Raw genomic sequence first — 24,600 nt, forward strand, 5'->3', positions numbered from 1 at the left:
CGCTGCAGCTGGTCCTCAGAGCGCAGGGGAACACGACAACGTCCTTTGCGCTTGCGCCATGGTCGCATGTAGCACATGTATGCACATAAGCTTCGTCTTTCTGGCTCAAAACGGCGTTATTAGCCAGTGTATATTTTCAACTAAACAGTGTTACAAGTGCGACAATTCTGAATAATTCTAGATTTGCGCAAGTATAATTGCCTCCGGCGTTGAAAAAATACGATCGCTTTGAACTTAAGGCCAGTAGGGGTACATAAAGCGCAGTAAAAAGAGCCACACGAACATCTGAACCAACAAGCTAGAAGATGAGATACGCTCATGTGCTAGCCATCATTCCCACGGTAAATTAACCATCGTGGCCCGAGTGTTGATACTCGTACTTGCCATAGGAAACTCGGTGGGACGAAAAACAAATTGGATTCTTTAACCAATTCGTCATCCGAACAGATGCCGTCCCTGGATCACTGGGCCACCAATGCGCTAACGTCAGTAGCTCGATCACTGTGCGATTTGCTGATTAGAAAAGCTGAGGACCTCAGTTCCGCGACTACATGGAGAACTTTTCTTGTTGCAGGTGTCGGACCTCCCGTCTGGCAGCGAGTTCGTGCTGGTGGTTTACGCAGCCAACGGAAAAGGTCGCAGTCCGCCAGTGCTACTCACGGCGGCCACGCTACCGGCTGCGGCCGAAAGTCTTCTGCACCAAGGACCCGGTGAGGCACCGGATGCACGATTCCCCATTGCACTACGTTTACAGTATTCATTCAGGAATCGCCGTTGCACTGTGTTAATACCGTTCGTTCATTACACTTCAATTTCATTTTACGTCCGGGTGCTGACACCACTGCTAGAGTGCATGTTCAGTGGCTTAACAGAAAGGCCGGTTTGATTCGTTGCCTTGGTGGTTACTTTTGGTAGGGGCGAAAGCGATCACTCTGAAGCACATCCATTTGAGGGGATAAGAAAGGGCCCCTCACTAGATGTCCAAGGAATAAAAGAAGAATAGGAAATGTAGTAAAAACGTTTTCTTCTATTAATTTTTTTCGTTTCTAGGTCGTAAAAAGAGCAAAAGAAAAGTGCATGTTTGTTCAGTACAGTAAAGTGCATTGCTGGGCCAGCATCAACGGACGCATTCTTTGAATCAGCGCGGAAGATGACGGTAACACGATAGGGACAGACACAGAACCAGCGCTGTCTAACAAATGAAGCAACTTAAGAACAAGAGTGAGAGAGATATGGAAGGGTAGGAGGTTAGGCAATGCAGTTTAATAAATTTCTTCTATGTAAAGAACAAAGCACACATTGAGGATGTCATCTGCGTGCGCATTCTATTGAGTCATATGCAAAATATCACTAAGGATTTGCTTCTCGATCTAACAGAGATATACTATACCTCTGAAGTATAATTTCGCTGATTGAATCAACATATATGGCACCGCTTTTTTGTTCGGGAAGTTGCCGCAGCGCACGTGGAGAAAAAAGGGAAAGTCAAATAGAAGCTTCCAGCTCTGCATCGTGCAGTAACTATAGCAAGGTCTGTGCAAATATATTGTGGTTACGCAAATTTGAGGTCAGGAGACAGGAACAAAATCATATTGGAATAGCTTTGCCTAATATTGCTCCAGTTCGTATCTACGTGGTGGCGCGCATGTCACTACATAGGTCTTTCTTCTTGTTATGATATGCACTGACTCCACGTGGCGCCAGCGGATCATTGAAGAGCCGCACATCCCCATTGGAACGTACCTGTTGAATACCAGTGGCACATTCCTCTGGATCAGCCCACGCTAACAGTCATATGCAGGACGAAAAACTGGGTTTACTCGAACCTCTTTGATTTACTCAGACAGCAATGCTTTCTTTTCCAAAAATTACCATGAGAGCTCCCATTCTGATTCAACCTAGCCCGGCATTGTCGACGTTGTTATGAAATGTTGCCAAGTGCGACGCATCGCTAACGTCATGGATAGCACGGAGGACGACTGTGCAAGAGCGTGCAGCTGAAGCGACGCTGTGCGGCAATGACAGTCGTCGTGTTAATGACTAGATGGACACTAAATGCGTGATACGCTCGCTGAAAAAAAAAGCAAAGCACGCCAATGTTTGCTATTTTGTTACTTAGTATCAGAAGAGTAACGCACGGCCTGCAAAATTAAATCTGAACAGTCTCACCTCGTGTGTGTTCCACCACTTGCGAAGAAAAAAAAGATACGCTGCTTTTACATCAGGGCATACAGTACACTGTATGAGGGTGTGACCTTGCTTTTCCATTGCTATAAGCAAAGCATCACATTTCTGACATCTTCTCAAAAAGAAATCCTGTTATAGCAAGAAAAGCATTGTGAGTGTATCCTGCATTCGCCTAGGTTCTTGTACATGCTGAGAGGAAAAAAAGAAAATGTCAACCAGATATAAACCCCATTTCTTCAAAACATTGAAGAAAGACTACTTAACAATACCTTTATTTACTAGTTTTGATGGACTGATTTGCAATGCAACGAGTGCTTATTGGCACGGGGCTCGTACGCCCAGCATGCCCGGTCATCATGTGAAGATATTATCATATTGAGAAAGCGAATACTTCCATCAATAGGCATCTCATGCCTTACTTCGCGTGCCGCTAAGTCCCTCTGGAAAGTAATATGTTAGCAGTTGTGAATTGAAAGGAATCGGAACTGAACATAGGTAAAAACAATGGATTCAACGTACCCACAAAGATTATATAAATTTCTATTGTCCAAGCAACCACAAATCTTTGTGTAGAGTTGATTTAAAAAGATGTCGTGGAGAAACGGTACCAAACAACAATTAATGCAGACACCTTGTTTTTGAACGTTTAGCCTACCCTCCCACCCCGTAGAAGCTTTCAATGGGTGAAAGATTAACTGTTGGAAAAAGCTTCTGTGTGAAATTCCAGTCGTGCTACGAAGGCTAACCCAAGCACGTTTACCAATACATCCTTCAACATTTGCCAAGAACACAGTGGGGACCAGTAAGTTAAGTCGTTCACACCAACTTAGCACTGTTTTAAAATTATGTTATCGTGCACATTCAGAAAAGCTAATTCTCTTTCTTCTGTGGGTGAATGGCATGTGTTGAAGAATGCAGTGGTTGCCTTGGCGACGTTGGCTTTATTAGCACAGCCGAAATTTCGAATGATAGCTTTTTCAGCTGCTGTGGTCGTACTCATGCTTTCTTTTTTATTTAGAAAACTGGCGTGTTGATCATAATTTGACCTGCCCTCTTACACTTGCAATCGAATAAAATATACATCTTGGCTTCTCACAACTGCCTTTTCAGCACATATCTGCTACAGTTAAGCGTTGAAAGATACCAGGATAAACCTGTCCACATTAAAAGAAATGCTTGACATAGGCAGTTTTGCGGATGACCAAAATAGTCTGAACTTCCTAACTGACTGAAGAAAATAAAAAAGCACGAGGGTGATTACACTGGTAGACAGCTGAGATTTATACTGCCGCCAATGCACTTCTTCACTTACCTTACAGGTTGACAGAAGCATTGTTTTTGTTACTGGTTGCATGCACACCTATGCTATGCGCTCAGTGTGGTTCCACTCCCACCAAAAAAGAACTTGGCAGGTTGCCTTGCTACCATTCTGCCCTTATATCACATGAGCCTCTTTGCGTTGCTTGCACAGATGTTGTCATTCTACCAGAATATTAGCGTCTCCGTATGCACAATAGACGCAAGTAAAAAAAATATATGGACAATAGCGACAGGAGTACGGATTGGTGTCAGCATTTGTGCGCTTCTTCGAAAAGCGTGACACCTTCTCATAAACAATCTCGTGTTTGTTTTTTTTTATTTCCGCAGATGCCTCGTGGCAGATCAAGTTCAGCCCCGTGCTGGCAGTGCTGATGGCGCTGGTGCTGGGCTTCGCGCTACTCGCCTTCGTGGTGGTTGCTGCCGTGCGCCTTTGGAGCAGGCACAGCTTCCACAAAGACGCTAATGGTGAAAAGGCCGCAGCTTCCTTTTCCTTCTTTCTATTTGTTAGCATAGATGCGCCACAGTTTTGGGTATCAAAGTCAAGCTGAAATTAGCCAATGCTGCATTTCTACGCACGATACTGTCACTCTAGCCATCGTTTAGCAATGTGCAGAATGCCTCTGGCCTAAGTAACGCCTGATATGTAAGGACATAACCAAAGTGCTCCAAGTGCCAAGGTCATGCTGCTGATTCGGCGATTCCCCGGGATAATCACACGTCTAGCGCATGATGTGATGTGACATCACTGCGGAGGCCTTCCAGCCTGTGCATTCGAAGCAAGGTGTTGGCAATGGTTTGCGTTTCAATCGTTCTCACATAGCTTGAACTTCAGTGGCAATAGCGGCCGTTGTAGACATCCAAGGGTAAGCTTATATAAAGGCCGGGGCGTTCGATAACGAGGTTCGGACAGAATTTTGAGGACATACGACTACGAACTTTGCGACTATGTGGCCAGTGGTCTCCGTTGGGTACGCAAAGTGTGGAACTATTGTGACGCAGTAATATCCGAGCGTCCAGAAATTAGGTATCCAAAAGTTGTTCCGATATCATAAGTAAAGTTTTTTTCTTGCTCGTTCTCTCTTTTGTCGATTTGATACTTCGATGGTCTCAGCGTTTTCTTTCAATTTTACGGCTTAAATGAGGCACAAAAAATACAGTACAAGTTTCTCACGATGACTGCCGATGGCAATGCAAATTGCAATCGAGTTGATATAAGTCCCGTTCATATAAAAAATGTCACCACCCAAGCACTCCGTACAGATAGTTAACCAGCGAAGCTGAAACGTGCGGCGCCAATGTTTATCATTGGGTTAATCCGGATGGTTTATGAAACGACGGCTTGGTAGGCTGCCGGGTCCTCAGTGCGCATTGCTGCTTGCTCTCGGCTGCATGAGCCTGTTCTTGTGCAGAGCTGCAGCATCGGCACAGCGTAGACGAGCTTGTTCCGGGTTCTGCTCGCGGCGTTGCTGATGGAAAGCTGCCTGCTTCTCAGGAGTGCGTATGACACGTGGCCTGCCCATTTCAGAGCCGGAGAGAAACCGCTGCGCGCGTGCGCTCAGCGGCGACGGAGAGCAAAGACGTCACTACTGGCACAGCCAATCGCGTGCCTCTCTATCTGTTTCTTTTTCGGACATGCGCATGGGCCTGCTCCGGAGGAGTTTTTAGCGTACAGGCGACAGACGGATGGACGAATCGGCTAGCCATATACAGTTTCGCAGTAATACGTGTAGTTTGTATTCTGAGACTTTCGTTGCACATACTCCAATGTAATCCAACTTTGCTCACTGGCCGAGGTCGCCCAGATCATGGATGCATGACGAAGAAGGAATGATATCGCTCGCACGACAAAGGCGCATGTCGACGACTGCATGACAATAATGAGATGTCAATTTTTAAATTACAGTGATATAACGACGACAGAGTGACTGTGAATACACGAGGATAATGGCGTAATGATGAATATATGACGGCGATGGCGCGACAACGATGGCATGACGTCAACCGGACAAAGCGGGAGTGAAGTTCGCGCAACCAAGACCTCATGAAGACAACGGCAAGGCAACGGATGCATGATAGCATCTGTGTGGCGACGACTCAATGACGATAGCATGACAACCGTGGCATAATCACGACTTAGTTACAAAAGCATGATTACGATAGAATAAGCTCAAAGAGTGACGTCGATGGATCGTCTACGGTGGTATGACGACGCCGGCACCAAGACATTGGGATGACTTTACTGAAATGTTAACGATGGTGAAACGCCAGGTTAACAACGACGGCATGGCGAGAGTCATATGTTCAAGTTACAGCGATGACGACGAAACTACCGAGAAGGCATCGAGACGATGCCATTACAACGGCATGAGGACAGAAGTATGACAAGTAGTGTATGTAGATGATGGCATGATAATTACTGTATCACAAGCGTTATGATGTCGATCGCGTGACGACGACATCCTGACGAAAGCTGGTTGAAGAAGCTTGATGTGAGGATGACCTTATGACCACAGCGGCATTAGGACGGTGGTCTGACAATGGTAGCATGATAGTGATCGTCTGAAGATGACAGCATAACAAGGGCGGCATAGTCACTATCGAATGATGACAGCATGATTACAATGTAATGGCGATGAAATATTGACGTGAATGGAATGATGAAAGTGGTATGACTTCCGCGGCATGACGACAATGCGTTGGCGTAACTGAAGTGATGACAATGATAAACTGACATCGTGACGACGATTGCATGTCGACGACTGTGTGATGACGATGGCGTCATGAGGAGGGAGTGGCGAGAGCCCGGTAACAAAGGCAGAATGATGACTGTGCAACGACCACGATGACCTCACTGCCCCGAACACACACCTAGTAGTCCATGCTATTAGTCAGTTAGAACCACTGGGTTGGAGTAGGAGGTGTGGTGACAACAGCATGGCGAGTTAAATCACGAAGCTGAAGTTACGAACATCGAGCGACCACCACAGCATCGCTTCGGTTGTGTGACGACGAATGCATGACGACGGTACGCTGACAATGACGTCGATGACAATAACAACGATGTAATGACCATGACTGCATCAAGACCACAAGGTCATACCTAGTAGCCCACCCTGGGAGCGTTGCAGGGTTTGGGTACGGGCTAGTTGCTATCCCATTGTAAACATCACTTACAACGCGTACATAGACAGAGCATGTACACGCCTCTGTCTTGGTGCGCGCTGTGAGTTATGGGAGCGTAGATAATGACAGGCTCAGAGAGTCCCGACTATCTTTAGTTAGCAGAGAAATTTTTTTACGAATGAGAATGCCCCTTTGCAGAAAGGAGTCAACATTCGTTTTTGCGAGAGAGCACGGGTTTCTTGAAAAATATTTTTATTTCACAAAGGCGCAAGCGTCATTTTTAACGATTTGAAGATTCTACAAATTAGATGGCCTGCCACTCTAAAAATCCGGCATCGTAACCCGCCAAATTGTGCTCAGTAAATCTACACCATTAGTACTATTGCCTACGGGGAAGTAAAATTTAGGTCGCCAAAAGTATGTTTTCGAAAATTTGCTTAACTTTGGCTTTTGAGCAACTGGCTTTGTCTGATCCCGAAGTCATGGTTTATTTTGCTCCATTTTAGTTCAGAGGATGAAGCTGAAAAATATTTGTAACAAATTTTCAAATGGTTTCTCGTGTACTAAAAATTGAAGTATGCAACTAGACTACGTATTTACTTCGTTATAAGATCCCAAAAATGCTAAAACTATAAAATAGCGAAAATTGGAACAATTTCGGAAACGTTTAAAACAGTATTTATAGCCGGTCTTTACGAAAATTTTATAATATACACACCCAAGAGTGGTAAATGTATTACTGCAGAAACATGTATTATTTTTCTTCAAGTCAGAAAATTGAGCCTACTTGAAGAGGAATGTATGGTCATTCCAGCTATTTGTCTCGTTCAAATGATAAAATAAAAATCACACTAATGCGTTAATGCGTTAAGGCGTACAATGGTTTAATTTCAAAGGGGCATGCCTTCGAGTTTGTGAAATATGCAATTCGGTAAAACGCTTTTTTCCACTTTCAGTGAAATAAGAATATTTTTCAAGAAATCCGTGATAACTTTCGCAAAAGAAAGGTTGATTCCTTTCTACGGAGGCATTTTGCAACCTGAGAAATATTTCGCTGAAATCTAAAAAGAAGCGCCACTGCTGCTAGTCTGTCTTTACCTGAACACAAACAGCTATTAGACAACTTGGATCACTGGGCCGGGGTATGAGGCATGATGACGGCGGCATGACCAAACTAAGAACATGAAGGTGAAATGACGACAGTGGAGCGAGCATGACGGCATCAATAACGGGAGACATACTTATAGTGGCCCAGCAGGTAGAGAACTTTGCCGATGTGGTCGGCGTAAGAGAATAGATAGATTAGATAGATAGATAGATAGATAGATAGATAGATAGATAGATAGATAGATAGATAGATAGATAGATAGATAGATAGATAGATAGATAGATAGATAGATAGATAGATAGATAGATAGATAGATAGATAGATAGATAGATAGATAGATAGATAGATAGATAGATAGATAGATAGATAGATAGATAGATAGATAGATAGATAGATAGATAGATAGATAGATAGATAGATAGATAGATAGATAGATAGATAGATTCAAAACAGCTGAAGTATGTAAATAACGATATGCGCATTAATAATTATGGGCACAACTTTAGGCTGAAGTGGTTATCGGTCACTTCCTTCTGAAAGCATACGTTAATCGTAGAAACGCAGCACGGGCAATGCAGTGTCACCGAAAGAGCCAACCGCATTATGCTAACACTGGCCATTTGGCCGTGGCCGTGCACTGTAAACGAGAATAGTCTCTTATGCTTCACAAAGGCATTAGGTCAACTGATGGTCGCGCGGCGCAATGCTCGTACTTCTTTTCCCCCAGAGATTGAATGTCGCGGCGCAAAAAATTCACAACATTAAGGCAGATTTGTCTATTTGAAATAATTCGGAATCATTGACATCGATTATCGCGGGCTTCTTTTTCAGTGATGCTTAAACATTCCATATGACAAAAAGAAAACAGCATTGAGACACATACTCAGTGCTAAAAATTCATGAAAAAAGATTGACGGTCATCATTCACTGATCCTGCGAAAGACTCGGTTTTGTATCGCATTTAATTTTATTATAATCAATCACTAGCACTTTATTTTTGTGTGAACAACAGTAACATTACAACATCTTTATAAAGGAGAACATCAGAGCTTATTAAATAGCTTATTCGATGAATGAATGGGGCATTCAAGTAGTCAGTCAATGAATGTATACCTAAATAGGACTATTCAGTAAATGAATGAATCAGTCAATCAATCAGTGTGTGTCACCAAAAGTTTAAAACGGCGAAAATTCGATCACTGCCGATTAGTGCGAAGGGCCTCATATGAATATTGTAAACCACACCAATAAGAGCAATGAAAATAGGAGACATTGCTATCATCGCAAAAGAATGTAATACAGGACGTATAATTATTTCAAGCATAGTGCAAGAATAAAAGTAGTATGGAATATTACCTAATAAAGATTATTTTAAATAAATTCCATTAGGAGGTATACGTACTGTTCTAATTCGGTCCTAAATTAATAAATTATTTCTTCATTGTTATGTATTTAGGGAGTGAGCTCCGCAGTTTAAAAGCGTTATATAATAACAAAATTTTCTGTAGTTTGTTAGAATTGCTGTGGCTTCAAATTTCATTCATATCAACTCCCTGAGCTGTTTTAAGATCCCGTCTGAGCTAGGCGCAGTTGAGCCATTTGATCAAAAAAGGTTACACGTCCTTCAGCACAGACCACGAAAGCTTTTGTCTTTTCGCATTAGATACGCGACAGTAAGTAGTTAATGAATGATTTCGCACACAAGATGTGGCCTACATGTTAACGGTGAGCTCAAAGACTGTACTGTGTACACAAAAACTGAATAAAATTGGATTAGTTAACTCTCTTGGTGACACCATCGTATTCGGAATGACACCAGAACTGTGGCGATTGTTACGTAGGTGCTCCGTGCCCCGGAGGTATGAATGTAGGTGCGGTTTGGCTTGCAGGGAGCAAGATGCCCAGTCCGGATGAAAGGTAAGAGTCTCTAAGGAACAGAAGCATTGCTGCACCAGCCCGAGGTAAGGTGTTCACCAATTGAGCATTTTCTCTGCACCAGGTCCTGGATACCACCCGCACCTGATGTGGTCGACAGGATACAGGTTTCTCCAAAAAATGAAACCACGGAAATGGACAGTAAGTGCGGCCGAATGCTTCACTTTTTCCTCTATACAACGAGATATAATTGCATAAATTTCAAATACTCGCACGAGAATCACAAGTAATCAGCCATGGCGCGTTGTGAACGGTCGCAGTGCCTGAACGGCTACAACAGGAACAATTTGATCCGATTTAGCCGATTTGGTCTGATGCAAAGGGGACTGCTATATCATTGCGATATCAAATATGATGGCACTCCAGGTGCATTTCTGCTGTCGCTGCGAGGTTTCATATGAAGTTGAAGGGCGATAAAATTGTCGCCGTGCGCCGTATGCTCTACATGCGCGTTAAAGCGTGCGAGAGTGAGCCGGCGATCGCGGATCAATCTTGCGCCCGCTAGGGAGGAAAGCGCGGAGCAAGCGTGCCGTCTTCCGTCGCGGACAAGGCTCCTGGGGCAAGGTAGTAAGGGAGGGGGGCGCATTCTACTTCGGGGGACCTGGGTCGCTGTATATAGAAAGCCACCTGCGATGGGGCCAGAGTCCGCCGCGCACTGTCTTTTGGCGGTTTAATTCACGTTGATGCGAGACGCAGCAAGTAGCTCAATTCGCTCGCTGCTGCTGCCGTGCTTCCTCACAAGCGTTTTGACAGCGAGTTTCTGCGGTCATCGAGTGAGATGTGTTCATGTTAACTTGTTCGCACGTGACACTGAGCTTACTAATTTAGTTAGTATGCCGCCTATATTTACAAGTTTATACGGCCGATAAAATCAATATCCTTACTTGGTGTACCTGTCCAATTATTTGCTATCGTAATGCATGCTTCGCCTTCTAGGGGGATACTACAATTTTTTTCAATTTTTACGAGGTCATTGACATATTAACTGGCTTAAAAGTGATGCAACCCATACGTAGCTGCTAGAGGGACGCACATTATTTAAAATGTAGGACATTTTCTAGGGCAGGAAAACTGAAAGATGAAATGGAGGTATGTAAACACCGAGAATAGGACTACTCGTCCGTGGTCTATAATAGAAAAAAGCAGAAACAATTTAGAAAGTAAATTGCTGAAACGAGAGAAGGCCTCAAAATTGCGCTGGTGATTTTCATTTTTCAATGACTCTTATTTTTTTTCTGGCATTTCAAGTTGAACAATACGATTATGAGCAACGCCATAGTGGGAAACTCCACGTTAGTTTTGACCAATTCGGTTTCCGTAACGTGCCCTGAACGCACGGTACATGGGCGCTTTTGCATTTGGCCGCCATCGAAATACGGCCTCCGCGACCGCGATTTGATGCCGCGGCCTCGGGCTTAGGTGCGTAACGCAAAAGCCACCACGCCAAAAATGCGGGTCTCATTCTTTCTGCACAGTACGTTTTAAGTGGTGCGAAATATATGCACAAAGCTTGCATTCAGTCGTCCAGAATTCATAACTTCGTAAACACGTGTAAACCACGTACATCGAAAAATAGTGCGACTGTCTTTCCCTCCATGCCGTTCAATACTATGAGTTTTCTACGAGTGCACTAACTGCACTCTATTAAGTCTTCATAGGCATAATATATCAGTTGCTATATCACGCTATGGATTTCTTTTGATCTCACACTGTGTAATGTTTTAACAATGTTTTCTTTTTAATTTACCGCAATAATGTAGCCGCTAATATTGCGTTAAATGAAACCACACTGCTCTGTAATTTATCCTTGTATCTCTGACCACTCCACTCCGGAATGTCTTTTTGGTCCCGTGGGTTGGCGTCGGGAGCCAAGCATGAAATCGTGAGATCGAATGCCGACAGTAGCGGCCGCATTTTGATAAGGTGGAAACGCAAAACATCCGTGTTCGGTGCATTGAGTGCACGGTAAAGAAGCCCAGGTGGTCAAAATTTTCATGTCATTCCATTTATTTCATTTATGAAAGTGACCAAGAACAGCTCTCCATCTTTGAAACAGCTTTGAAGTTAATCCGGAGTACCCCACTATGGCGTGCCTCCTGATGAGATTGGGCTTTTCACACGTAAAACCCCAGAATTCATTTTTTTTTGTCCTAGGAGCAAATACACATATGAATAAAATGCGATTCATGTTTACATTTTACCCGCCGTGGTTGCTCAGTGGCTATGCTGTTGGACTGCTGAGCAAGAGGTCTAGGGATCGAATCCCGGCCACTGCGGCCGCATTTCGATAGGGGCGAAATTCGAAAACACCCGTGTAATTAGAATTAGGCGCACGTTAAAGAACCCCAGCTGGTCTAAATTTCCGGAGTCCTCCACTACGCCGCGCCTCATAATCAGAAAGTGGTTTTGGCACGTGAAACCCCCATCATTTTTTATGATTACTTTTTGCGTTGGACTGAAGCGAAAAGAAGCGCATATAGAGTACTTAATGCCAGCAGCTGCATTCAGCAGCCGCTGGAACTAAATGAACTGAAGTTTGTTAGATTCAATAGGCGTATTTAACATCGCTGCATTGCTTCTGGTGCATCGCATCTGCCGCGTGTATGTAAACGGCAATAACGCGCTACGAAGTGAACGCTGCGCTTACGTTACTTTGCGTCGCGAACGGTAGCTGTTACGTTGAGAACAAGCATACCCACCGGATCGAGAACCCACCAGGACGAAAGATCTGACAGACCTTAATAGAAAACAATGCATAGGTTATGATATATCAACAAACACTTGTAAGACGACGAATAGCATATCACCTTTTGCGAAGCATGCCCGTTGACGCTAGTATCCTTTGGATCTTTTGTTTAATAAGGTACAGAGTACAGAGTAAAGAAGCGATCGCCAAATTCGTCTTTATTTGTTGTTTCTTGTTATGTGGTTCATTTTAAAGCTCTCAATAATCGTCCTCAACGCGATTTTGTATAAATGACTTTGTTACATGTCCTACGGGCTTTGCGTTTCGCTATTACGTGTTCTCGTGAAACATTTCGCTGGATTAAGTGTCCTTTGGTCTGAAGACAGACCCTCGTTTGTTCTAATCACTGGTAAAAAAAAAGTGTCCCGCACTTTGCGCTTCCGAACAGCAAGAAAAGACGCAGTAAGTGAAAAAAAAAACGGTTTGCAATGCCACCTTGAGTTTACCTATACCACACAGGGTCGCCGTGATGACAATAATACTACCCGCCGTGGTTGCTCAGTGGCTATGGTGTTGGGCTGCTGAGCACGAGGTCGCGGGATCGAATCCCGGCTACGGCGGCCGCATTTCGATGGGGGCGAAATGCGAAAACGCCCGTGTGCTTAGATTTAGGTGCACGTTAAAGAACCCCAGGTGGTCAAAATTTCCGGAGTCCTCCACTACGGCGTGCCTCATAATCAGAAAGTGGTTTTGGCACGTAAAACCCCAAATATTATTATTATTATATGACAATAATACTGACGGCACCTATCCGAGCCTGTTTAACTGTTCACCTTTCAATATGGACTACATTACGTTCTGAAGGGGCAACAGATTGAACCTAAAGAGTTTTAAGTGCGTGGGCTGCCCCACAATAGTCCAAACACGAAACAGTATACTTTGAAACCCACGACATCATGCTGACGCACCGGCGATGCATTTCTGGCACCAAATACAAAAAAAGAAAGAAGAGGTTAGTTCCTCCATTGTTGTTGCTTTTTTGTTGTTGTTTCCGTAATCAACCTGTTACCGCGAAACTAACAAAAATATAGCTTGGAAAGAATCTGGTTGCCATGGATATGCACTGCAAAGCTCGAAGTCGCCAGTTTGGTCCCGGCGACGGAGTCCGCATTTCGGTGGGGGCGAAGACGCTGCTAGGGGCGGTTTAAAAGAGCTCCACGTGCTCAATATTTATTGGGATTCCATGGAACACTAGGGTCTGCCTCATGATCAGATCGCGGTTTTGGCAAGTAAAATCCAAGAATTTTATTTGGGTGCTTAGAATGAACACTTTGGTATTACTACACAATGGATGAATGAATAAAATATTATTAACGAAGGAGGGATCTGTGGCCTTTGATGGGGTGCAGGAAGATCACTAAGGGTATAGAGATAATGGTCGAGGGTGAACCCCGTAAAGACAGTCAGTGAACTCATTTGTTGCTTCTCTCCATTGGCAGTCAAGCTAATCTGTCTATTTAGGTATGCACCTTTGTTTTGGTCTTTAGTCTGCTTCAGAAACGCGTGAAGTTTCCTTAAACTGCAAAGGTAGCACTAGTGAATCCTATAGAAACCGTAGTCGGATTTTTTTTACGCCGGCGAGGGAAAACAGAGTGTGATCAGCTGATATTTAGTGGCCGAGCCAAAGGCAAGCACATTAGAGGAAATAAAAACTCAGGGGCTTTTATGTAGGCTTCCGCGGCGAAAACCGAAAGCAGGGCTATGTAACGAATTTGTTTCTATATCATTTCGAAACATTTTGTCGTTGTTTTCTTTCTTACTACTTACGATATTTTTTTTTAACAAACGCATAATAGCAAGCAGAATTTAAAAGGTGGTTGCTGTGAAATATATGGGTAGCTTCAATTATTCGAAAAGATCGAAGAGTTTATTTTCGAATACGAATAGCTAGAGAATGGCGTGGTATTCGTGTTCGAATCTTGAATATGGGGCAACCACCAGTGTTGATACATATTGCGTATTGCTAAGTGTAAGCATGGCCACTCATAAACGGTATCAAGTATACCACATTGGTTCGGCGTCTCCCAGAGAGAGAGAGAAAACTTTTATTGTAAAGTTTTAGTGGAGCTTTCTTTCCCAGCTGTGTGGGCTAGCGTGGCGTCTGCTTAGCCGCGACGCTATCAGCCCATTCCGCCAACCGTATCTGGTCTTGCGGGTTGGACGTTTTCGTTTTTTTCTCCCACTCGTCATGTGAGGGAGCTCGCCTAAAGAGTTCTCTCGGGGGAGGGTTCTTTTGGCATCCCCACAAGATGTGATCTTGGTCCGCAAGGGGACAGCTACAATGTTTGCAGTTTGGTGGATATTCACCACCGGTCATTGCAGCTAGCCTTTTTGGACTAAGTACAGATCTAGTCTGTACTCTCCTGAGGTTAGTGGCCTGTATTCTTGTCAGTGTCTCGTGCGGGGATGGATATATTCGCCTGGATTCGCGGTAATAAACGGTCATTTCGGTGTAGGTGTGGATACCTTCATGTCGGTCAACCCCGACGGAGGAGCCCACCTCCCGGTTACTAGCTGCTCGGGCGGCTAGATGGGCGGCCTCATTGCCAGGGTTGCCCGCATGAGCGGGTACCCACACCAACTTCAATTGATTGAGGTTTTTGTTAATTATTCTGAATGCTCGAGGGCAAATGAAACCTGAGGTGTAGTTACGAATCGCAAGAGTACACTCCCGCAAGAGTGGAAGCACGCTAGCGTGGTCTTCATTCCTAAACCGGGCAAGTCACTCAGTCTAGAGAACCTCAGACCCATATCCCTTACCTCTTGTCTTGGTAAGGCTATAGAGCATGTGGTTCTCAATAGACTGGTTGACTATGCCGAAACCAACAACCTCTTCCCAGAGACAATGATCGGCTTTCGTCCTAAACTGTGCACCCAAGACATACTGTGGCAAGTACAAAATGATATCCTTAACCCAGCGCCTATACGCGCAACTCGAACAGTGTTAGCATTAGACATACACAAAGCGTTTGACAATGTCTCACATCGAGCCATTCTAGAAAAGGTATCCAACATGAACGTAGGTAAGAGAACATATACCTATATTACCACATTCCTCAAGGGACGTACTGCCACCGTAAACATAGGCAATATTGAAAGCAAAACCATAGAGCTCGGCACTAGAGGTACACCACAGGGAGCAGTACTTTCTCCTTTCCTCTTTAATACCACCATGAGTGGCTTATCCCGACAGCTCAAAGAGATTCCTCATATCAGGCACGCCATCTACGCCGATGACGTAACGATCTGGACGTGCATTGGGTCGGACGGAGAGATTTCAGAATCACTGCAGGCAGCGGCTGACGCAGTGCAGAAACACGCTCGCAACAATGGCCTGAGCTATTCGCCAAAAAAGTCAGAATTGCTTATAGTCCGGAAAAAAAAATCCCGCAAATGCGGCTGCTATTTTGCCGGCACACATTCAGGTGCAGGTAGCTGGACAACCGGTCCCACCCGTTCCTAAGATCAGAGTGTTAGGATTGTGGATCCAGCAAAACACGCACAACCAAGAAGCCATAGCACGACTCCAAACTACAGCTGGGCAATTACAGAACCTTCTCAGGAGGGTCTCCAACCGACGGCACGGAGTTAAGGAGAAAGATGCCTGCAGGTTAATCCAGGCTTTCTTTCAGAGCCGAGTGGCGTATGTCTGCCCTTACCTGCATCTCAGGAAGAGGGATTTGGAACGGATTAACGGTCTAATCCGAACGTTATTCAAACAGGCTCTTGGGCTACCAAAATGGACTAATACAGACGCACTCTTGAGTCTAGGGGTGCATAATAACGTTGAGGAAATCATAGAGGCCCACAAATGGGCTCAAACAGTTCGATTATCCGGCACACATGCGGGACAGCGGATCCTCGACAGCTTAGGGTATCGTCCAGCCTTAGACATCCCGCAACGACAGCGAATACCTAACACTATCCGGACCAAGATCATTATCCCCCCGCTTCCGAAAAACATGAGCACTGAAAACAGCGATAGACGCAAAGCTAGGGCGGCGGCACTCTGGCAATGTTACAAAAACCAACCCGCCATATACGTGGATGCTGCTCGCACCAGTGATGGTCGACACACTATAGCCGTCACTAATGGCGACGGGCACACCATCAGCTGTGCGACGGTAAACACATCTTCCATTGTGGAGGCGGAAGAGGCCGCCATCGCCATGGGCACCTCCATTCCGGGCACCAAGATTATTATATCCGACTCGAAAACAGCGATTCGGCGTCTCCCAGACTTTTGTTTAATTCCACAGTTCCACTTATTTCCTCGCCGTGGTAACTCAGCCGTAGTTCGCACTTTTTGGCAAGGGCTATTACGGGCCCTGCACCCTACAACTATTCCAAACCAACTGGCAACATTTTTCGAACCACGCAAGAAGCTGTGAGCGTAAATGGTGTGAAGGCATGGAAGTTGCATATACTGGCTTCGTGCGTGCTTCTTTTTCTTGCGCCTTTTAATTCGCTTGCTAACTTTCTCAGCAGATGCGCTTAGGTTCTTTTGATAAATGCCTGCGACCTTCGACCTTCCACTTTTAGGCATGGTTTATCGGGACGATTTAAGCAATACCGCTTTAAGAGATTGTGCAGCAGTGCCTTTTTTTTTTACTGTCTTTGAGTAACCACATCAACAATTTAAAAAATGCTTAACCGACTTCAGATTATAAATTTAGCATATGGAAACTGCAGAAACGTACTCATCTGAACTGGCTGGTTCAGGGTTTTAGAAGAAACAGCGCATATTATAATGTCTTGTCATTTTGGGCTCTTCCTGCTCAACGTAATCATTTGTAACCTCCGTAACCCTCCGTAACCGCAGCGTCAAGTCAAGAACTTCTATTTCGCTTTCGTCTAGGCGCTTGATGACTTCAGTTAGCTTCTATAACTTTCGATGATCTCCTTGCTAGAAGCGCCTCACGCAGGTAATCTCCAGACAAAAAGAAAATAGTCGAAGACGCCTTCACGCGCTGGTGTTAGGTGAAGCCGGTCTATCTCTCTCGTCCCACCTGCAGCGTTCGTGTCGGCCAAGGGGCTGTGCATGGCGACGCTAGACCAAGACCAGAGCGTCATCAACACCTTCATGCAGCGGTGATCTACGACCGGGCCGCGTCGCGAACGCCCCACTCTCTCACCTGTACAGCAGAGGCGCTCGCGACCGGCTGCATTCCTCGTGCAGAAGCACGCCGTCATCGCCAGGCATTGTTCACACTGGTAAGAGAAAAGACATTGCCACGAGTAGCATCGCCCGCAGTGTTGGGTTTGTAAGGTTTTAATGTTGTCGCAGAAGTTGTACGCATGTTTTCTACAAAGGAAGTTGAGCCACTCAGTGGCAGGCGCCTTTCTTTCTTTCTTTCTTTCTTTCTTTCTTTCTTTCTTTCTTTCTTTCTTTCTTTCTTTCTTTCTTTCTTTCTTTCTTTCTTTCTTTCTTTCTTTCTTTCTTTCTTTCTAATTTTGGACACGGACAACACCGACTCACCACTAAAAAAATCGAGATGGAAGTTGGAAATATTGAAATAGCTAATAGAACATTCGCGTTGTGTACAGCCTAGCCGAGCGCGTCACAGTGTGCACGAAGTCGCAAGTTTGTATACAAAGGTCACTCCGATAAATGAGTTAGTGCAAGGTTGCACGTGACGAAAGCGTGCGGAGCTGTCGAGACCTCACAATCATCGTAACCTTAAGTGTTGAATAGCACACTTAGAAAGTTGGCTGTGCTTTGTTTATGTAGAACCCTTCCTTGTGCAAGAGGCAGAAGCGCTTTGAGTAAGGCAAAATCCGTTGATGACAGGTTAGCGATAACGAAGGTTACCCTGAGTTTTGTGAGAGAAAGTGGAAGACTAGTCATAATAAGCAGGCGTGTCTAATAGCAGTATTAGAAAGTGCGGAATTGGGGGTGGTGCTTGCAAGCGCATACGAGGCTCTAGAAGAACAAAATTTCGAGGACGCTTTAGCTTCGCCTGTACGAGTTGAAGGCGATACCATTCAAATATCGCCATGGTAGGTCAATTTAAGTCGTTTGGTGCTGATGCCAAAGTAACCAGGACTGGTATTGTGGGGAAGTCGATTTATGGCGCTAGCTAATCCGTGTTCCGTAATTAGGATTGCCGGAAAAGGTTGCGAAGTGCACAGTTTTCACAGCGACAGAGAATCATTTAGTGGAAGTTCGTTAGTGAATACTTCAGTCAAGTATTTATTAAATTGTTCAGCACACTGCTCGACCGCTAAATTGCTGCCGTCTTCCGTCGTGAACACCAGTATTGAGTGAGTACTTTTAGGGTTCACCATATTCCAATATTTTTTTTAGGTTCCGTTTTCATAATGTTGGGGAGCGTTTCATTAAAGTATTCGTCTGTACTTGGAGAATGGCACTTTGTGTTTGAACAGCAATGTCTTCGTAGGCTGGAAGATCTTGACGACAGTTTGAGCAGCTCGCTTTCCTGTAAATCCTTTTTTTTTCCTTGTTAAGTAACGTTTAAGGCCTGGAGTCGACCACGGGTCATCTGTTTTAAAAGTTATCCCCGACTGTTTCTAACGCCTCCCAGCAAACGCAGCTCATGTAACTGCAATGCTTACAGGGATACGCTAGAGGCAAACGCTATGCACGAAGGCGAGCGTTTCGGGTAGAAACGCTGCCTCTGGCGTGGGCCACAGTCGCGCTGAAACTAGCGCCATCAGGATGGAGTTCCAAGGAACCAGGCGGGCCGCTCTATGAATGGTAGACACGCTGGAAAATAGGATTGTGCTTCAGTTTTCGCTTAAAAGATTCCTGCTTTCTCGTATATTCAAATTACAATCCGACGTTATCATGTTTGTAGGGTGTGTGTAAGTCGTACTTTGCGATTTTTCTGGCGCATTTTATTTTGAGAACTTCGATTACTTCTGTAACGCCTCTGCGCTACACGGAGTGCCTGCGTGGTTCGGTATGCATGGTCCGGAGTGATTTGTCGCTCACAAGATGCCGGCACCAGGTTTTCTGCGACACGGGGCCCTTGAGGCTATCGCTTTAACAATGCTTATACCGTAGGAACATTTAATGTGAGCATGACAAAGACAATACCTTCAGAAGCGGCAATAGCTTCTTGAGGTAAGGTGCTCCAAGGTGCACTAAGCAACAAAGGGCCTAAAATCAAACGACAGTGCATGAAAGTCCGGGATCTCGGAGATCAGGCCGGATGGGCTCAACTCCCAAAAAATGAAGAAAATAAGCGCACGTGATAATTGGAAATTATGACCCCGGAAATATGTAAGAAGCAGTCAAGATTGCTTGAAATGTGAAATCAGTTAGAGCAAGACTTTGCATTGGCAGAAAATGGCAATATGCCTTCACCAAACAAAATAATCATAATAAAAATAATAAGAATAAGATGAAGAAGAAGAAGAAGGAGAATGCAGGTTCCACGCACACCTTGGAATTTATTTCGAGGGAACCTTTCGTGAATCGGGTAATCAAATTTCATTCCTGTGTCTTTGGCGTGAAGGATAATAGCACGCGTCCAAGTGCCCTCGCGCGCCCGTGCTACACAGTGCGACACACGTGGCCATCATCTCAGCGAGCTAGTTGCCGTTGGCACTACAACAGTGCAAGTGGGATTGGGGCCCAATGCTTACAGCATCGGGGTGGTTGTGCTGGGAAGCCGATGTTCCACCATACCATTGGGCCCACGGTGGATATTTTTTTTTTTAAGTGTCAGCCTTTCGGCAGCAGAGCAGCGAAACACAGCAACTCCCAGCAGCCACTTTAAAGAACGTCCTTGATGGTTCGCAAAGAAAGATTAGCATTAAAAACGGGGCAATGCCACCGGCAATTTCCTTGGCACATAGAAAGTGATGTAGGGAATTCGCTAATGAATTGTACAGGGCTTAGAATCACAACGTATTTTTCGTCATACTTAACTTCAAATAAAAGAAGAACAGCGGGACTATTGCTACGTAGCTAAAGGCTAGTTTACCAAAATGATTAAAACGTGGATTAAGTTGCAGGAGAAAAAGAATACATCTCACAATGTTTGGTGGCGAAGTAGCGTTTAGCTCTCTATACTCATTCAGTAGCACTTTACTACTATTTTACCAATGACTTTGAAAAAATGCCAATATAATATTAATCCAGAATATTCAAAACGCTGAATGTATCAGAAATTGGAGGTCCGCAAGCTTTTTTGGCGTATTGTAAAAAACATCATTCACTATAATATAATATATGAATAAAGGGAAAATGAGACATCCACCTGTTTGTAGCAATTGCTACGAAGGAAACCCATACGGGTTCCTCGAAAGAAAAGCCTCATAGTTGAAGAAAAATTCGTCCTGGTCCGGGACTCGAACCCGGGACCACCGCCTTTCCGGGGCAGCCGCTCTACCATCTGAGCTAACCAGGCGGCTAGCAGATGGCAGGGCGAAGTCGAATTTGTCGACAACACGAAGCAAAGGCAAGAGTGAGGCAACTATGGGCTTTTCTTTCGAGGAACCCGTATGGGTTTCCTTTGTAGCAATTGCTACAAACAGGTGGATGTCTCATTTTCCCTTTATTCAATACTTCTCTCCACCTTGCGGGTTTCCGCAGAACTACTACGTCAATATAATATATGTAGAATCATGAGGGCCATTAGACTTCTATGAATTCAGCAATAACATGGCTTTAAGAATAACATTTAACGATGAGTCGCTGTTCGTCATCACGCAGGTAATTCAAAATATCGGTTATATAAATAGCCAATTGATAATACCTGCAAAGATGATGAAAGCGCATTCAATTCTGGGAGCGATACCACCGGGGATGGCGTCATTGTGATGCTGAGTAGACGACTCACGTGTGGTAATCACACTGGTGCGTATTTTTCCGGGGTATCTAAGAGGTGTCTGCAGTACCAAAAAAAAAAACAGCCTCATATGAGCTAAAGGTTAGGCATAGGGGAACTACCAATCCGGTGTGCATGCCGATGTCGTCCTCCCTTACCCTCGAAGGCCTAAAAGCTACTTTCATACACACCGAGTGATGCCACACAATTGAGAGCTCCAGTCTGGAAAAAATAATTTAGAAAAAAGGGAAAAGATACATGGCTCTACATAAAAGTGCGACATTGTAGTTGAATTGCTGCAACGTGTTTGTTGTTGAAGACTCCTTTTATTTCACTCTGACAATAATATAGCCTTGTAGCTTACATACAGTGACCTTGACAAATGGGTCTCTGTCATGTAACGGGAACCATTGACCAACACTTGGGGAATGCGGTCAGGTGGTCTGCGTTCAGTTTATGCTTTGCTGCTTTCGCAAGAAAAAATGCGCTGAAGAGAGTTAAGGAAGACTTCGCCGAAAATGGCTATCCCGACCAACTTATAATGACGGAAGAAAGGCGTGCTGCTAAATGGCATACTTCGCCGCCGCCCCTTCCACTTTGGCAGTGATAGAGAGGGGGGGATGCAAGTGCCCCCACCGGTTCCTCCTGTAAATCACCTGTGGCTCTGCCCGTAAAAAGTGGCGCCAGTGAAACTTTATCAATTTATTATTGCGAGCTCTATATTGTTTTCTTCTTTATAATAGTCTGAGAAGACCTAAGATAAGAGACACGCACTGTAAATAAAATGTTTGATGACTTTTTTTTAGTGGTCCCATTCCTGAAAGTTGTGAGGTATAATGCAGTGAATAACGTAGACCTCCTTTGGGCAACTTTGGCGTATTAATAGTATATCATGCAGCTTGAATATATGACATAACCATATAACATACATACAATACATAGTGGCGATTGTATAGATAAATATATACGGAACATCACAGTGACGCCGACGGCAAAACTATGCTTGGTGGATCGTTATATTTGTTATAACAATAAAATAGGGACAAATACTAAGCTAAAAAATATGTGCTACTCATGTACAGCAATTAAAACATTGCAATGTAGATGTCATCAAATTATTGGAATACAGATCCAGTCCTTATTTTCACCCTGTCTGTCGTTCAATATTCATGCAATATTAGTTGCCTTATCGCGTTCTATAAGTTTAGTTTCTTTGCCTGTTGCTGTGTAAACCAAAAATAACTCATTTGTATGCCGGAATGATGAACCTTACTTCATTTTCCTTCAATTTAGTGCTTCTTGCTTTTGCATCCAGAAGCTTTAGCTTTGTATTGTTGGCTATTTGCCGGTTGAATTCCACTAGGTAGCTCAAGTGTGCCAAAAAATGGGCTCATCTCGGATACATAGACAATGCGAAACCGTAGGAAGGGGTCGCTGGAGGCAGCCTAAGTGTGCGTCGCACCATTAGCGTCGCCAGAAAAATTAAGTTTTCTCGCTTTCTTTGCAGCCTCATTTCGTCGCGGGAATGTCTCAACAATTGTGGTGCTGTTTTTAGTGTATGAGACCACGTGTGACTGTGCGTACGAGGACGTTCGCCAGGTGCACGAGACGAAGATGGCGCTGCAAGAAACGTCATCGTGGACTCACGCGCGTGGTGTGATACGCAGGAACACAAACACACTTGCAGGTCACTCGAGATCTGGGAACGCTCACCTCGTGTAAGTTTCGTGTCGACTTACCAGCCGGCTTGGCTCCGTGGACGGTGTCTTGGAACACTGAATGTAGTACTTTGGAGTGTTTCGATTGTGTAGCGACCGTGTCTTTGTACCGGCCGGGGCGAATTGTTTCACGCGTCATCGCTCTGTCGTAACCGCGGAGGATGTGATCTCCCACAAGTGACCGTAAGTTCTGTGCTTCGGGGAACTTGGAGCTGCCTAGTCGAGTGTTAGTCGAATTAAAGTACCGACAGAAAAAAATACGCCTGGGCACTTCTGCGTCGCTGCGAAACTTTGGATCTATCTGAGACGTCTTTCTGTTTTCCGAGCTGTCTCAGGTCGTCCTGATTCTTCTGGATAGATTTCTGAAAATTCCATAGATCAATTGGAAGCTCCTTGGATTCTGTGAAATAACAGTAATTCTTTCTGGGATGTGTTTAATGGATTCGCAAGGAGAAGGTACTCGTAAGGTCTCACTTGAACCACACCATTGCTCACATTTATAATGTAGTTCATCGAAATGTGTATTAAACTGTTGAATGGGACATGAGCCGTGTGTTGACAACAATTCGAATTGGCTTGTGCAAAATGCTCTATGTGCTTTATTTATAACGTGTGTAAGCATCTCGATTAGTTTGATTCTGGGGACATAATTTGTGTCGTTTCGTAAATTTTTTCATGCGAATATTCTCGATCAAAGTGAGCTCTTCAAGCTTTATGATGTAATGGAATGACATTTACACTTCCATAACATAAGGTAAAAAAGGAGAGAAAGTGGCAAAACACGTCATCAAAAATTTCTGGTATCATACAGGTAAGTTTTCTTTTTGTCTGTGTGATGTTTACATTTCTGTCGTAGAGATTGAATGAACATGCTTTGAAATATTCCGGCACTTTTTAATATCATGTTGCTCGCGTTGCCGCGATGCAAGTATTGTCCATTTTCGAGGTACCGTGTATAGTACTGCGCAATTAGTGCTCGAAGTGGTGCTTTTTGAGTTGTTGTCGGTTGTTTTGTTGATGTTTGAACTCTCGTTTCAATAAAAGCAGCAGGCTCCTTGAAACAAGCCACAGCATAGGCCACATGTTTGCAATAACAGAAAGCATCTAACTAGCGTTTTGGGAAGGCTACAAGCCTGTTAATTTACGAAAGTCTGTTCGTTATGCTCACAGAGGTTGTTTGGCTGGCTACACAAGTAATGGAATATTGACGTGCGCACGTGCGGCAATTAAACAGTGACTAAGCGTTTTTTAGCCTCTTTGCAACGTAGCATGATCTGTAGTAAAATAATTCAAAGGGCCTGCTTAAGGTGTATTTTTCATTGAACGGAAATTCCACGCTGAAATATTGTGGTCATTGGCCAGTTGACTTAAGAATAACAATTAACGGCTTCAGTTGTGCGATGGCTCTACTTCGATCAGTTGCCGTTTGAATTCCACTGCAAAAGATGACTAAGATATATAGAAGTGTAAATAATGTGAATAAAAGGATCATGAAAACCCGAACACCGTGTGCGATATCACTGGGTTGCAAAAGCTAGAGACGTCGCAATTCCTGCTGAAGTCTCGCGTTAGGGGTGGGTGCAGAAATGGCATAAATGTTTTCCATTATTGCTGTAATGTAATTTAAAATTATCACTGCCAGGCGATACAGCTGACAACAAGTGT

General features: G+C 44.3%; 1 protein-coding gene across 1 annotated transcript in view; it reads left to right on the forward strand.

Moving 5' to 3' along the window:
* The window catches only part of LOC139059516 (nephrin-like), a 400,294-nt gene extending 376,295 nt beyond the window's left edge, over positions 1-23,999 (forward strand). Inside the window, exons 11-16 of the mRNA XM_070537938.1 lie at positions 575-710; positions 3,835-3,972; positions 9,580-9,655; positions 9,738-9,814; positions 17,435-17,633; positions 22,725-23,999. Coding sequence (XP_070394039.1) covers positions 575-710; positions 3,835-3,972; positions 9,580-9,655; positions 9,738-9,814; positions 17,435-17,514 — 507 coding nt within the window. The 3' untranslated portion in view covers positions 17,515-17,633; positions 22,725-23,999. The remainder of the gene's footprint in view (positions 1-574; positions 711-3,834; positions 3,973-9,579; positions 9,656-9,737; positions 9,815-17,434; positions 17,634-22,724) is intronic.
* The last annotated feature ends 601 nt before the right edge of the window (positions 24,000-24,600 follow it).

Source organism: Dermacentor albipictus, chromosome 4 (assembly GCF_038994185.2).
Source record: "Dermacentor albipictus isolate Rhodes 1998 colony chromosome 4, USDA_Dalb.pri_finalv2, whole genome shotgun sequence".
Taxonomy (NCBI): domain Eukaryota; kingdom Metazoa; phylum Arthropoda; class Arachnida; order Ixodida; family Ixodidae; genus Dermacentor; species Dermacentor albipictus.